The sequence below is a fragment of the Diplotaxodon limnothrissa genome, linkage group LG4 (genome assembly GCF_057381915.1).
Source record: "Diplotaxodon limnothrissa isolate DT_005_m linkage group LG4, D_limnothrissa_male_GT1.1, whole genome shotgun sequence".
Lineage (NCBI taxonomy): Eukaryota > Metazoa > Chordata > Actinopteri > Cichliformes > Cichlidae > Diplotaxodon > Diplotaxodon limnothrissa.
In genome coordinates, this window is record NC_140599.1 from 16131789 (window position 1) to 16149100 (window position 17312).

The 17312-nt window shown below is 36.4% G+C and overlaps 1 protein-coding gene across 1 annotated transcript; it reads left to right on the plus strand.

The window, feature by feature from the left end:
• Positions 1–5419: 5419 nt before the first annotated feature.
• LOC146633520 (uncharacterized) lies at positions 5420–8763 on the plus strand. Its single transcript, XM_085351525.1, has 4 exons — positions 5420–5700; positions 6556–6633; positions 6979–7311; positions 7680–8763. The coding sequence occupies exons 1-4, from the start codon at positions 5643–5645 to the stop codon at positions 8033–8035; spliced, it is 825 nt and encodes a 274-aa protein (XP_085207651.1). The 5' UTR covers positions 5420–5642; the 3' UTR covers positions 8036–8763.
• Positions 8764–17312: the final 8549 nt, after the last annotated feature.

Consider the following 17312-nt stretch of genomic DNA (forward strand, 5'->3'; position numbering starts at 1 on the left):
GCACTTCAAGGGTTAATATTACAAATAGATATATGGAGTAGCAGAAAAGGTTTAAAACAACCATTAACACCATGTTAAGTCAGGGTCACCTAGCAATATGAATATATGAGCACTGAGCTGGATTACTGAAGCTTTGACTTTGACTTGTTTTGGAAGAGAACTTTAATTCAAAATATTATTGTTTGTCACAAAACAATGAATAATGAATAATCAAAAAATTACAGTGAATAGTACGTTTGGCTCTAATTTAGTTTGCTGTGGATAACACATAGTAAAAAAAAGTTGATAGACAAGTTTATCCCATTGTTATCCTGGAGTGAGGAGGATTCAATGCAAACCTCAGATGTTTTCTATCTCTACGTACAGAGAGAACACAAATGGACTCCCAGTGGGTTTCCTGGGTTGACAATTATAATGGTAGCAAGAAATACTACTCTCAGTCAGTTCAAGGCTGGTTTATCTTTTTTCAGAGACAGCAGAGAACAATTTCTGCGGATATCTGTAGATGAACAGTCAGACAAGTGAAGATTCTGCTGTTTATTATAGTGCTCAGCCACCACTGTGACAGAAGTCCGTTTAAAAACTACAAAAAATCATTCAGTACCTAATATTGATGTAGCAATATTGTATTTAATAGTGAAAAGATAACTAAAATATCAATGAGTAATTTTCCCTGTGACAGGGATCAGGAAAAGGGATCAGATCTTTTTGTTAGCTACTGATTTCACCCTAATGACACATAAGACACATAGATTTTCCATTACTGATGACTGATTTCTTTCTTAGTTCAGCTTAAAATTCACTTTGTAGACTTCAAACATGAACAGAATAATTTTAGCATTATTATATTATTTTATTATCATGTTCCATTTTGATCTCTCTGAGTGCTGTTTTCTTGTAGCTGACAGAACTGGGTGTGTGACTTAATTCACAGTCTGAGCTTTAACATATCAGATTTAAAAAAAACCAATGTCCATGCTAAATTTAGCTAAAGTCATCCAGTGAGGAGGAGTTAATGCAAACTCAGATGTCTTTCACTTCTACTTATCTGACTGTAGAGTGAACGACAGAGCAGTGGACTCACAGATCGATATGATGGACTGTAGGACAGGACTGCTGCTTTTAACTGTTTGCTGGGCAGGTGAAGATTTTTGCTGATATTGTATTTTATTTTGTCTCCCTATAGTCACAATAAGACAAATGCAAAGTTACTTGCATTTTTTTTTAATTTTACAGGTGGTGATAGTCAGACTCTGACTGAGTCTGAACCAGTGGTTAAAAGACCTGGAGAATCCCACAAACTGACCTGTACAGGATCTGGCTTTACATTTAGTGACTACTGGATGGCCTGGGTCAGACAGGCACCTGGAAAAGCATTAGAGTGGGTTGCGAACATCAGATATGACAGTGCTTACATCTATTATTCTCAGTCAGTCCAAGGCCGGTTCACCATCTCCAGAGACAACAGCAAACAGCAGCTGTATCTGCAGATGAACAGCCTGAGGACTGAAGATTCGGCTGTTTATTATTGTGCTCGAGACTCACAGTGACTGAAATTCTTTAAGCAGCTGTACAAAATCCTACAGCCCTTTATGCTACATTTGCCTTTCATCATAATTGTAGTATAATGAAAGTGTTACTAATACTAAATCTATTAAGGCTTTTAGTGTAAGAAAGTCTTGCATTTGTCTGAGAAGTTCTTTACATTTCATGCAGTTAAACTTCTCCACTGGTGTCTCCTCCACTGTCATGATGAAGGTCATCTCATTATCAAAGGTATTCAAAGTCAATAAAACAGAATGGTAAGTTAAAATGGTCACAGGAAGTTGTTCATATATGAGAGGATCATTTCAGGCCTCACCAGACATCCTGCTGTTTAAATAGATGAAATACAATAAATGCAGTGTTTCAGTATCATGACATCTTCCAAGGTCTCTGTCTAGCTAAAAACTGAGCTTCATTTTATTCCACTTATCATGTTTTAATAGCAGCTGTGGGGAAGACACTGTTTACCTGACAACTGCACAAGCATTTAAACTGCTTTCAAAATGAGAGAAAAACAGAGAGGAAGTAAACAGTCTACTCAGTCATTGCTTTAAAAAAATGCAAATGTATTTAAGTTAACAATAAGCCTTTCCTCATAATAAGCATTAGGCACGAACAGGCAATGAACAGCTTACATCTCTTCAGCTTAAATATCAAACATGTTCTCTGTAGCTTTGATACCAATGCTGGCTGCTGCATCTTTTGGGTTGTTAAGAATCTATCAGTATCAATTAATCTATTAATCAGATGAATGGTGGAAATAGTGTTGACTGTCTGTCGAGTTACTACTAAAAAAAAAAAAAATGTTACAGAGAAGAAAGACTTAATAACACTGGAAGCCTCATTTTATTCTATAGTCTGAATGGCCTATACAAGTAAATTTGCACAATAATACTTGTGTAAAGATAAAGTTTATTGCGGTTCATTACAGTACCTAAAGTGCACTATGATGACAAATTAAATGCATGTGAAATTGATTCTGCATTGGCAAAGAAATACATTTAGCTGCAATTAACTCATTATTTAAAATACTCTTCATTATACAAAATTTAATGTACCGATAAATGAACTAACTACAAATGTTTTAAGAGATAATTAAATGGCATGGCAGTACAAATTGTTTGCTGCACAAGCTCTCTACCAAAAATTAAAAAAAATGTGGCTATATGTTTATGTTCATGAAAAAATTATAATGTTCAATTTAAATATATTGAAAAATTGGCAAAATGAAGTTAGTGAGTGGATCATGTGTGCCATGTGGAGAGGACAAATGAACTCACATCATTTCAACTTAACATCAGTCCTGTTAGCTCTGTTACTGCTGCTGGCTGCTGGACCCTGTGTCAGGTCTCTAGTTATTCTTTGACTGACAACAGTGTGAAGGAAACGTTTATAAAAATGGTGCTTTAAAGAATAGGTTTCCCTTTCCTAAACGTGAAATGGACACATGCAAAAGTAGCATTACCAGCAGCGGGAGATAATATATTTACAGCCAAGAAGTTGGTAGCAAGCAAAAACCATGTGAAGTACATTCCAAGGTCCTTAATTGCCAGAAACTATTGAGCTATGTGGCTAATGTTTATTTACCAACTGTGAAATAGAAACAGTGGACTGATGTATGTATTACTCAAGTGACACTGATACCGGGTTCACGTATTAAATACTTCAGTATTTAAACTGCGGTTTCAGACACAAACATACTGAAAACCATCTAGTCACAGCAGAAAATAACAACTCAGGAAATGAAACAGGTCTAATAAAAAAAACTGCACATGGTTCTGGCTTATTTTTAAAAATAAACTGATATCTACCTATTCTGAACCATGATAACAGGGTTCTTGCTGATCGGAGCTGGCTTGGCCCTGACTTATCGGAGAAATAAGAGAGCGGAACCAGCTGTTCAAACCCCCCCAAGGCTGATCGCTGGAATTGAAGCGACGGGACGAGGTGCGACCTCTCACACTGAACGCAGCATGGTTAACACCTTGGAGACGCTTACAGCTGCCGTGAAGACTCAAACTAACACCATTGAGCGTATGATGGGATACATCAGAGAGGGGCCTGCTCACAATGACACCCTTGAGCGAAAGTTGGATCACATCGCAGAACGGCTCACTGCAGTTGTGGGGTCTCAGAATCAAAAGAATGACAACACCACGGAACAGAAGTTTGATACCATCATGGGGAGGCTCGCGGCTCTCCAACGGGAGATCGAGAGACCAGTGTCAGAGTGCTAAATTCGGAGCTGCTCGCATAAAGGAGAAATCAACAATATTCAACATATGGACACCACAGCGCCAGCTGCTCAGGCCCAAGGCTGGAGCCCACCAAAACAACTCCCTGATAACGACTGTGTGATGACTATTCTTCCCATCCCATGCAAGGCCACCTAGGTTGGCTGGCAGACTGTTTACTTAGCCTGACAGGGCAAAGGACACTGTCTCAGCTGGACTCTGGACACGCACACACATACACTTACACTGATAAGCACGCACTCATCCCCCTCCCTTCCAAACGCCTTCGATGCTTGTTTCCTGCGGGGGAAGACGGCGGGTCTGCGTGCCGCGCTGAAATGGTAGCGCTGTGTAGGACGACTGCTGTGTTCCTTCGGATTACCCCCCACCCCCCTATCCAACCCCTGTGGCTTGTCATGTGCTCTAATGTTGTGATGTGGACATTAATGTGCTCTCTGTGCAGATGAGGTTTTTTTTGTTTCCTGTTCTCATGCTGTCCTCCCATAGGTGCCCAGCGTGAGAAGAGGTCTCTTTTTTTTCCTCTTGTACTTTTCCCATTGTTGTGTAATTTTTCAGTGTTTTCTCTGCAACGCTGCCGATCTCCGACTGTATTCCCATGTGATGTCTTTGTTGTGTGTGTAAGTCGGGGGGGGGGGGTCCTATTCCTCTGCGGGGCAACCTGCATATGGCCAATAAAGCATTCAATTCAATTCAATTCAATTCAATATGAAACTTTGTATTTTCAAATTGAAGCATCAGTGTACAACAACACAAAGTAGAACAACTAGTCGAATCAAAAGTTCAAAGAAGAAACTTTTCAAAATTTAGTCCAATTTTAACAAAATCTTTCAATAACATAGTTCTGGAAGATAATTTATTAAGTCTTTTGTTGTTTGTGAATATGTAAATCTAAAACCAGTAGTAGTGATAATGCTGAGTTGGCAGTTTTAAATTTAATTTTAAAAGCAGAATTTGATTGTGATGGGAGGACCATAATAAAAGGACATTGAAAATATTTAAAGTAGTTCTGCAGAGATACCAGGCATACTGTCAGGATGGTATACAGAAAGATAACACTCCTGTTGGTTGCTCCCTTTGTTTCAAGTTGTGTTAAAGGTGGAACTACAACTGTCATGGTTGGACGGGCCTCGCCAGTCGACCTGCCTGTCTTTGTTTTTGTTTGTGTTTCTCCTCTCCATTTTCTTCTTCGCTATCCTGTGGCACATTGTTTATGGAAGTCACACTTCCAGAAGTCAGGTGCGAATGGCATCCGACCCAGAAGCGCTTCGGAGCTGGAGCCACTACACCTGGAACTGATTCCGTGTCCAAATGCTTCCAATCATCCGACATTTTGAGCAGAGCTACTTAATGGTGTGGTCAGATGACAGTCAGAGCTGGTCTAAGCCTGGTAATAGCCCAAGTATCGTGTCGTGAGGAAACTGTGCGCCTGCAAGAAGAGAGACATACTGTTTGCTGTGTTCGTTTCCACTAGGAACAGGGATGGAATGGATTTCGTGGAGGTGGATCACAAGCACTGGAGTATTTCTGGAAAGGGGACAGAAATGCACTATATTGGAACTCGGACGAGATCCCCGTGGATTGTTTGCACATTGAACTGTTTACTGAACTAACTTTAACTGTAAATAAACGCACTTTCTTTCATCAAAGACAGCGAGTCGCACAGACTACGGTAGATAGATAGAAAGATTTTGCTTTAGAAGCTCAGTTTGTTGCTGGATCAGACAGGCTCCTGGTAAAGGGCTGGAGTGTATCAGATTTATACACACAGATAGTACTTTTATCCATTACTCCCAGTTAGTCCAGGGTAGATTAACCATCTCCAGCAATAAAGTCTATCTACAGATGAACAATTTGAAGACTGAGGACTCAGCAGTGAATTACTGTGCCAAAAGGATACACAGTGAGTTGAGCACAAGACGAATCATATAAAGATTTGCTCCTTTTATCACAATGGTAGAGAACATTTGGCTTTATCTGTATTGTATCAGGTAGAGTGCTTTTAATTGATTATAATATATTGATATTTTAGTCTCTACAATTGAAACTTGTATACTTGAATATTTCATATAAAACAATATCTATATCTATCTATATGTGTATATGTATGTATATCTATATATCTATATGTATATGTATGTATATATATATATATATATATATATATATATATATATATATATATATATATAACTGTGAAAGTAAGTAATATTTAAGATATTATATTAGTTGTTTACACAAGCAAAAACTCTTTAAATGTCGGCCCCATTTAGTCAGAGTTGATTTGTTGTTATATCCTTCTTGACTGCTTTCCACTTGTAATTGCCAAGTTATTAATCACACTATGGTTTACCTATGTCTGTTTTTACTTTAGATTTTTCTCTTTTACATTTAATGACTACTTGTTGTAAACTGTTGCCTCAAAGACAAAATACAGTTTCAGAAAAGGTAATAATTATTAAAGGATTCACATTACTTTATAGCTGTAATCCAGCATTAAAATGCATCTTAATTTCAAGGTTCAATACAATAGAAATGACTGCCAATTCCATTCTAGTTCTGCTTGTTTGATAAGAGAGAAGAATGTACACAAATTAATAATTCACAGTTTTCAACACAGTTTTTTTTTCTCTTTTTTGTGGGGTGGGGTAATTTATTCTGTGTAAACACTCTTTCATTATTCAAGTTTTCTCTCATGGGTTTGAGAAGATACAAATGCAAATATTCTTTCTTCCACCTATGCTGAAACCATCCACAGACAGTGGACTAACACACATGCAGTTAAACAAGATGGACTGTAGGACAGTGCTGCTGCTTTTGACTGTCTGCTGTGCAGGTAAAACGTTTTACAAAATAAATAAATACAAAAAACTCCCAAAAACTATTTTTATATTCTTTTAATTCATGGTTAGGATAATGTTCTATAAAATCTATTAAAATTAAATCTAGAGGATTTAATTTTCAAAGCAAAGGGTGGCTACTTTCAGGAATCTGAAATATTAAATATATTTTTAGTTATTTATCAATTTTTCTTTGCTACATAATTCCATATATTTTGCTTCATACAGTATGTGTATACAATGTAGAAAGTAGTAAAAATAAAGAAGAAGATAATGATGAGAAGATGTGTTCAAAATGTTTCATGCTTTTCCATACATTTGTGTCAATCTTTGTTTTTCAGAGGGGTTTGAGCAGAATCCAACTGTTAATACAACAGTTATTCCCTCTTTTGACGGCACCAATATCACCCAATGCTTTGTGAAAGAGTTTGTACCAAAGAAACATGACCTCAAATGGCTGAAAAACGGAAAAGACATCACCAGTGAAATAGATCTGCCATTTACAGTTCTGACAACAGTTTCTGAATCAAGAAAGGATGGAAAGAAAGTGTACGATGCACTAAGTTTTCTCACAGTAAATCCCAGTGATGTGAATGCAGACACTGAATTCACTTGTGTGTTAACGGGAGGGCAAAATGCATCTTTGAATCAACCTGACAGAGACAACCCAGTAGGTGAGTAACTGATACTTTTCTTTAAAAAAAACAAAACCCTTTCATTCTGTAATAAAATAAGGTATAACCATTTTAAAAAAAATGTAGAAGTTTGATGAACACTAACAGCCAATAATTTGAGGTCTAACACTTTATCAAATACAGCAGCTTTTTAAAATAAATTTGTTTTGTTTTGCATTTTTTCTCCTCAACAGATGTTTCCATAACTGCAGATCTGAAAAACAGAATGTTACAATTACACACACACATCTTTCTGTCTGTTAACATATATGCATAATGTCAATACATAATGTCAAAACTCAATGTGTTCTCTTTAAACGTATATAGTAATATCCCTGTTTAATTGAATATCTTTTCTGATGGGACAGGGCCAACGGTGACAGTCCACATCCCCCCACAGCTGCACACTGACCAGTTAAATCCTCAGGATGAAATCACTCTGGTGTGTCTGGTCACCAGTGCTGTGAATAAGATGTATAAAATCGAATGGTCAGAAAGTTATGGACGAAATTCTGGACGTTATGTTACAGGCACCGACATCCCTGCACAGCAGAGCAAAAATGACCAGAAATGGCGAAGTATGAGTCTTTACACCACCAGTAAGGCAAACTGGGTCAAAAAAGATCAAGTCCTGACAGTCACCTGCCATGTCCGATCTGAAAATATTTCAATAACAGTGTCCAGCAGCCCTGGTAATTCCAATGACTGTGACTGTACCTACTAAGCTTTAAATGTGATATTTCGTACTTGTGTCATTCTTTGTCTGTGAGAGTTTTCTATATGAAAACCTGTGCACTTGTGATGTCAACCACTCTGAAACAAAATCTATGCTTTTGTTGTCATCATTTTGTTTTTCAACCTGTCTAAGTCACAGTGTCATTTAGTTGAAATATGTGATGTCTGTTTGAAATAGATGTTGCATGGAGACTCTTTGGTATATGTATAGATGAATAACTTGAAGCGTCACTTAACAAAGACAATGTCACTGCTGAAGAGGATTTTAGCAGCCTGTGGTTAATATTATTCCTTAATACAATGGTAAATAAATTTAACCTAAAAATATGGTTCCTGTGATTTGAACACGCAGGTTAAATGCTTAACACAGTGACTCCACTATATAAACACTTCATTGTGAGTATGCATAGTATATGTGAGTATATATGATTACACACAATTTATGAGAGTAACTATTATTACATGTCTAGTGTATACATGTATATATGTCATAATAAAACCCACAACACCAGCTGTGGCTAACTATCTTTGGGGCTGTCTACTTAACGGTGTGATCGGGCTTCAGTCAATGCTGGATCATTGTGTGAAACAGCTTGGACGTGTTTACTGTGTGAAAGCTTACTTTAAGCTAAGGACTGCCTAGTCATCATTTACTCACTATATACTGACTATAAATAAATCCACTGTTTTCTTCAAAGGAGCTCTGCATACGAGTCCATTCATTCCACACCAGCCCTGACAAACAGTGGGGGTTGAACTGGCAGAGTTCACTGGAAACAAGTCAGAGTGGGAATACCAGGGGCTGTAATATCAAACCTCTGGATATAATGAAATCTCAGGACCAGTGTTACAGGTGTCCAAACCTGAAGCCAGACCGGGGGAGCGAATTTGTCTTGCCATCACCATATCAAACTTCTCACATCCTCAAATCCATTTTCCTGCTTCAAAAACATCAAAGTAGACAGGAAAATGTTTACTTGCTCCCTAATATGTCCCATGCACACGTGCCATTATATTTATTCACTTCACTTGTCAGTGGTTACAATGTTATGCCTGATCTTTTTATTACCAATTTATTGTAAATGAAAGTTTTATTATATTTAACAAGTCCTGACAGTCAGACTGTGAGTTTGAACCTGTGAATAAAAGGTCTAGAGAATCGAACAGATTCACAGTCAGTAAATCCTCTTGCCTAAATCAAACCGACACCTGAAAAAAGACTGTAGAGGGTTACTAATATGACAATATCACAGTGACTACATGTAAAACATTTTGCTGGCTAATATTACTGTCAAAGTTTCAATTACAGAAATATGCATATTTTAGAACCGAAACATTACATTTACTGATCCCATCAGACCACTAGAGGGCAGGTGTCAAGTATCTTCTTTTCAAAAATGGCAAGATCAGCAGAGTTGTGGTTCATCGTGTAAATTTCAGCTTAAAAGTTAGGAGGACACAGTGATCAACTTTACTTTCCTATGCTTCTGAGACTTCGCAATGAACTTGACGTTCATTTTATGGAATATTTATTAGCTATTCATGTTAAATCTTTATTTCCATTTTCTCACAAATACAAACATCTTAAAAATAAGAAAACTGAATAACAGTGTAAGTCTCAATCTTTTATCTGGGTACTTTAATATGGACAGTCCTGCCAATTCTACCAACTAGTAGCTTTAGCATTGCTGCTATTCTTCAAGTCCAAAAGTAGAAATTGTTTTTCTGTTTTTTTCATTTTTGTCAAGAAAATAAATGTGGTTTTCAGAGGAGGAAGCAAAACGGATTATAAGCCATCAACTAAACTCTGTGCCTGTTTTTAGCTGTTCTGGAAAACATCCTTACTTCACTGGAGCAATTCAACACATAGCAGAAGAATCAGTAAATGTGTTAGTACAGAAATAAATATTTATTTTACTTTTTGTTAAGACAGTTTCTGATAATTCAGTTCTTTTGCTATATTGAAAAAATAAAATAAATTCAGTGGCAGTAAAAATATTATTTAAAATGCTCTGTATCATACTGTATTCAGTTTATATGGAAATAAATACAAATTTGATTTGACAAATTTGTAAAATTATTTAAAACAAAACAGGACTTCAGGTTTATTAAGCTGCACCTGCTATCAGTCAGAGGCTGAACACTGATAGACCTGCACAAATACTCAGCAACAGTCAGGCAGAGATGTTTAGTTTGAAACTGTAAATAATTCATTATTAAGTCATTAAAGAAGCAGAGACACACAAAAACAAATAAAAAAAAAACCACTTTACTATGCAGTCTGGTCAAAAAGATCAAATAACGTTTTATTTAAATTTAATTTATTTAAAAATATGCAAATGAAAAAGTTACTTAGGGAGTGGTGCTTCTGTGTTTCAGTGAGAGGACCAGTGAGCTCACATCATTTCAGCTTCAACATCAATCATGTTCACTCTGATACTGCTGCTGGCTGCTGGATCCTGGACAGTCTTTGACCATCACCTGTCAGGTCTCTGGTTATTCTTTGAGTGATAGCAGCTATGGAACAGGTTGGGTCAGACAGCGTGAAGGAAACCCACTTGAATGGATTAACACTATTTGGAGTGAAAGGAGCATTGACAAAAATGATGCTTTAAAGAACAAGTTCAGCATCAGCAGAGACACTTCTGCTCAAACAATGACACTAACAGGACAGAATCTGCAGCATGAGGACACAGCTGTTTATTACTGTGCACGTCACCGCACAGTGTTACAAACCACTGCAGACCAGCACAAATAGCAACAGTTAGGCAGAGATGTTTAGTTTGAAACTGTAAATAATTCATTATTAAGTCATTAAAGAAGCAGAGACACACAACTACACACAATAAATGTGAATATGTATAACAGTATGAATTAGATGAGTCAAATGGAAACATAATAAAATAGAAATAAAATGGTAACTGTGTATTATTAAGGATTTTCCCACATTTTCCAAATATTTGCTAGCAATCATTTATTAGCCACTCAAGTCACCCCCCACAGTGAGGGGCCAAGGGATGGAGGCCATGTACTGTAAGGTCTTGGATGAGAACTGCCTCAGCCAGAACACTTAGGATTGGTTGCAGATGAGTGAGATTCAGCATGGCATAGACTCATAGTGCTGAGGTAACAAAGGAATAGCTTAAGAAGCATATAAAGGTCATGCAGTGGCCAAGTCAGTTTCCAGACCTATAGGAAATCTGTGGAGGGGATAAAATTCAAGTTCCTCAGCAGCAACCAAGAAACCTAAAGGATTTAGAGAGGTTCTACTAAGGGGAGTTGACCAAAATCCCTCCTGGGATGAGTGCAAACCAAACTACAAGAAATGTCTTACTGCTCTGCTTGCCAACAAGGGTTTCGTCACAAGCTGGTAGATAACGTTTTGCTTGAGGATCAAATACTTATTTCACTCAGTGACATGAAAATCAGTTTAGAACTTTCAATGTATGTGTTTGTAAAGGATTTCTTGTAATGTGTTTTTTTTTTTCAAATTTTTAGTTGATATTCTGTTTTCCTCCATTAAAATGAAACTACCAGAAAAAATTTGATTCATTTTTTTGCAAGTGAGCAAAATTACAAATTCAGTAGGGAATCTAATATCTAGTTCCCCAATTTTATTTTAGGACACTGTACATTTTCCTCTATGGCCAAAGAATCGTCTTATCGATCTTATTTTAAAACAGAAGAAGAAGAGATATGCAAAGTTTTCCTCTCTTATGAAAACATCATGTGCCAATCTAATACAGTTTATAGAATATCACTGAAAGAGACATTTTAGCAATGCCTTCATTCTTTAAATATCTAACAAAAATTAAAAAAACATACTTGTCTGGAGTTTTTATAGTCAGTGTTCATGCTAAGAAGGTTTCTGCTTGGGTTCACTTGTAAATGTTCATTCTGATTTAAATAGTCTTTCTCCAGAGACAGTGAATGGCATGTGTCAAATGTGGTTTTACTTATGAGCCCACAGAAAACTCTGGACTGGGACGAAAAAAGTTTATTTTCAAGGCCATCTCTTCCAGATTTATTATTTGTCAAGCAGCAATTGCCTAAAAACTAAAACGCTTTAGTAAATCGTTCCTGATTACTGACTGCAGTAAAAGCAGATGGTACTCTCACTAATTACTAAGTCGTTTCAAGGCAGGTTTATAGACATGTCGTCTCAAGACATGACACCAGATAGCAACTGTTTTTTAAAGACAATAAGACTGTTTGAATGCTGTGTTCAAAACTCACAGTGAATTTGTTAGGACATTTTACAAAATGCAGTAATCATTTTAAATAACATAATCCTAAAATAATAATTGCATGGTAATGTTTATTGCTTTATGACGCTCCACTAACCCCTTATGCAGTTTCTTTAAAGTTTCTTTACATTTCCACATGAAATATTAAAAACTTCAAAACTATAAAGGTACAATGAACATATTTTGTCCCTAAAGATTTTAAAATATCATGTATTTCTGTCCCCATTAAAAGTAAAAGTTAATATGGAGAATTGTAAAAATTGTATTCATAACATTAGAGCTTTAGAACTAAAAGCTGTAATTTAAAGATTACTTAGTGGCAATTCGATTGGTTTAGATTTCATTAGATTTCAGTAAAACAACCAGAACACTAGAGGAGCTGGCATACGTTAGTCTTCCTTGATTTTGTTTTGTTTACCTTTTGTTACACCAATTTATCAAAAGTCATTGGTCTATGCTGATAATAAAATAATATATTTAGTGGCAAAACTTAAAATACTCTGTTTTCAGTTTGCATGAAAATAAATTACATTCTATTTGACATAGCTTTAAAATTGAAAAGGAGAAAAAAGTTTATTAAGATAATCATCTACATGGTCACATTAAATAAAAACACAAGCATGCCATTAAAATAAAAGCACTTTCTCTGGTCAAAAAGAACGCGTAATATTATATGTAAATATAAGATATTTAAAAACATGCAAATGAAAAAGTGGTGCTTCCATGCACTTTTTCATCACTGGGCTTGAATCAATCTAAAACAAAATAAGTAAATAAATAATATCAGGTTTCAGACATCATGTGTGTTGGTAATGAGACACCCTCTTCTTTTCTGGTTATGGTAAATTCTCTACTCTTTTTTTCTCAAACACACACAACTATTAAAAAGGAAAAGCCTGAGTGACATCACCAAGTCACAATAATGAACCATTCAGGATGGTATGAGTTGGGTCTTTAAAAAAATGAGTGAAACGGAAAATTAGAGGACAAAAAATTAGCCTTTGGATTCACATCCAGCAGCTCCAGTTTGGTCATAAAGGCTCCTTGTAAAGTTAAATTAGACTGATGAAATCTAGAGCCCTTAGAGCCCAAAGCTATTTTATCATCTCCCAAGACCAAGAAACTCACTTATGTTTGTGGTCTAATGTGCATCCACTAAACTGTTTGGATGCTGCAACGTATACTCAAATCAGAGGAGGAAAGAGTTTCTGACTCCAGCTCTGGTGAATCACCTGTCATCTGACTCAAATGAACACTTCTCTAGACAGTCCTTTTTTTTTTTTTATCACATTAAAATAACAATGATTTAAAAAACAAATATGAATCATAATAAATGCATGTGCTCTAACAGAAGTTTGGAGAATTAAATAAAATGTTGAAAAGACCCCAAAATATCATATCTGGGTTTGCTACAACACAAAAAATTCAGTGTATGACCGAGGCCAGGAAAGTTTTTTGAATGAATACAGCTGGAACAGCATTCCCCTCACTGTCAAATCTACTCCCTCCAATGAATCTTGTAAAACTAGACTTACAAAACATTTTTTTCATTGGTATTTGAGACTATCTGAATTGCTCACTGTCTCTTTTGTGGTTTTATTCACACTATATGTTTAGCACCTACTAACATGTATTTTACTTTCCATTCCCTCGTGTTTTTTATCCATTTTATATTTTGCAGAGCACGTTGGTTAACATGAGTTGTTTTATGTAATTTATAAATACACTTGATTTGAGAACTTGAAAGAATCACTGCTGTTAGATCTTCTCAAAGCAGTTTTGTCAGAACTAAATATGTCCTCAGCAGTTGGAACCACTAAAAACTACTGGTTTCACACTGTAGTTTTTATAACTTCACAATACAATAGTTCATTTTAGGTTAAAACCAATTGTTAATTACTTACTAGTTCTTCCCTGCTTTTAAGGAGGAGTCAATGCAAATGTTTCATTGTCTTCTACATTTATTTGTCTGACTGCTTAGAATATGACAGCACAGTGGGCAGAAACAGTTATACAAGATGGACTATTGGGCAGCACTGCTACTTTTAACTGTCTGCTGGGCAGGCGAAACTCTTTGCTTATGCTCTTATATTTCTTTAATTTATGATAGTACTTTTTTTGTCATGATGTCCCTTTTTATTTTGGTTGACAGGTGTGGATGGTCAGACTCTGACAGAATCTGAACCAGCAGTTAAAACACCAGGAGAATCTCACAGACTGACCTGTACAGCATCTGGATATACCTTTGGAGACTACAGCCTGGTCTGGGTCAGACAGGCTCCTGGAAAAGGACTGGAGTGGATTGCTTACATATACTGGCGTGATGGCAGCACTTCCTATTCTCAGTCAGTTCAAGGCAGATGAACAGTCTGAAGACTGAAGATTCTGCTGTTTATTATTGTGCTCGAAATCCACAGTGACTGAAGTTGTTTAAGCAGCTGTACAAAATCCTGCAGTCCTCATCATGATACATTTATCTTGCATCAAAATTGCAGTATAATGAAAACATTATCCATACTAATAGAATTAAAACCAATCCTGCTGTAAAGTCTCTATTGCACTTTTCTGAGAAGTTCATTACATTTCTCTTACCTAAACTCACCATTTAGGTCTTCTGTAGTTCCATAAGGACCTGATTTAGCTGAGAGAAATGTACTTTTGATAATGGAAGGTGATTCCATTATTAAAGGTGTGGCGGTTGGTTAAATATGATTTCAGCTGCAGCAACTGGAAAGTCTGGAATATGCTCTTTGTCTGTTAACCATTAGGGCTAGAGTATCCTGCAAGACCCCTCTGAGTAATATTATAATAATAAACAGGGTTTGTTACAAAGGAATATTCACAATTTGGTACAATTTTACCAAGGCATTTTTTATCAAATTATTTATCAAAACTATTTTTAGGGAGCCAAATCCTTGGAAGTTATAATGTAGCAGGAGGCTATAGTCCAACGCGGGAAAGGGTTACACTTTAGGACTAGGGGTAAAGGGATCAGTAACAATTTAAAATTTACAGTTTGATGATTTAAAGTCTCACACACAACCCGTCGAAAGGGGAGGGGGCTCTGCTGCTTCCAAATAGAGCACATTTCATCTATAATGTTGTAAATCCAAGTCCATTATGTATTCATGATTTGAATCCTGGGTTGTGTGAAATCTCAGAAATGCACCCTACACAAAGTGAATCTGTGAACTAAGGTGTAGGTCTATTAGATTATGTTGTGGTGATCCTCGGGTTGAGGGATGGGTGTTCATACTGGAGTGCAAAATTAAAACCAATGGAAGATGGACAAGAAAAGTTCAAAGCCATCAGGTGCTCAGTTTAGAAAAAAGAGAAAAGAAGAGGAGGAGAAACAAGCAAAAGATACAGGTAAGCAGATGTGTCATTGGATAATGGCAGGTCATCCTGAAACAATCAGATTCAGAATACTTTATTAATCCCTAAGGAAATTATGTGCGTTACAGTTGCTCCAAGAAGAAATGGGAAAAATAGCAACAGTAACAGACTAAACTCCAAACAATACATTATGTTACAGATTTTAATATTAATTAGTCATTGTCAATTGTTGATTTGTTCTGTTCTCACTGTATGACGAATTATGATGGCTGTTTGGTAGCCGTTTGCATACTATGCACACTCTCTCTCTTCATATGTTTGTGTGTGTACAACAGTTTTACGTTAATGTACAATCCTTAATATGTTTTGTCTGTGTGTGTGTGTGTGTGTGTGTGTGTGTGTGTGTGTGTGTGTGTGTGTGTGTGTGTGTGTGTGTGTGTGTGTGTGTGTGAAGTGAAGTATGGAACTGGATCAGACAGCCTCCTGGTAAAAGACCTGAGTGGATCGCTTTTGTACACACATCTTGTACTCCTACCTGTTACTCCCAATCAGTCCAAGGTAGATTCACCATCTCCAGATATGACTCCAGTAAAGTCCATCTACAGATGAACAATCTGAAGACCGAGGACACAGCAGTTACAGTGCCAAAAAGTATACAGTGAAAAAAAAAAAATACTTCCACTATTTCTTATTACAACAATGCAAATTTGACTTTTCTTGTATAAAATTTATAGCTGTTTATTTCAGTGAACATGTTTAGTTATTAAAATAAGAATCCCTACTATTCATAAAAATCTTCACTGACAAAGTCTTTTCTTACAACCTGCAGGAAAAATCTGCATTGTTATTTGATTTGATAGACTGTAGGACAATGTTGCTACTTTTGACTGTTTGTTGTACAGGTAAAACCCTTTACTGAAACTTTGAGTTTCTTTAAATTTATGATGAAAATCATTTAATTTCTGTTTATTTTCTGCCTGCTACTGAAAGGTGCACAAAGTCACAATCCAAACCAGTAGTTAAAAACCCAGGAGATTCCCACAGATTCACCTTTACAGGATCTGGATAAAACTGGGTCACACAGGCTACTGGAAAAGGGCTGGAGTGGATTGCTCACATCTGGGCCAGTGGTGGCACCGCGTTCTACTCTCAGTCAGTTCAAGGCTGGTTTACCATCTCCAGAGACAACAGCAGACAGCAGGTGCGTCTGAAGATGAACAGCCTGAAAAATGAAGATTCTGCCGTTAATATTCACAGGAACTGAAGTTCTCTAAGCATTTGTAGAAAGTCCTACTATTCTCATTTCTACTATCAGTCTTAATAATAGTAATAATTGTTAAAATCATTGTGCCAGCACAGAGATATCACCGCTATCAATGGCCACCAGAAAATCTGTGGAGACAGTGCTTGAGTTATAGTTTGCTCTGAAACCTGACTGGAACCTTACAAAGAGTTCACTTTCACAAAAATGGAAAATGGACCTGGATGTGTAAAGTGCTTTGGGGTCCTTAGGGGACTAGTAAAGTGCTATACAAATACAGGCCATTTAACATTAGACAGAACCAGTCACTACTGGCATATTAATTATGTCATTTCAAATCATCAAACAATTTCAACTAATTTCATTCCAAATTGAACAAAATCTCTTAATTGGAAGGTAATTTTTTTAAATTTCTTGTTGTT

Bases quoted from the DNA above. Each gene is read 5' to 3' on its own strand.
- LOC146633520 (XM_085351525.1), top strand. From the start codon at position 5,643: ATGAACAATTTGAAGACTGAGGACTCAGCAGTGAATTACTGTGCCAAA. The intron at 5,701-6,555 runs GTGAGTTGAGCA...AACCATCCACAG, and splicing joins CTGTGCCAAAAGGATACACA to ACAGTGGACTAACACACATG. The intron at 6,634-6,978 runs GTAAAACGTTTT...TTTGTTTTTCAG, and splicing joins TTTGACTGTCTGCTGTGCAG to AGGGGTTTGAGCAGAATCCA.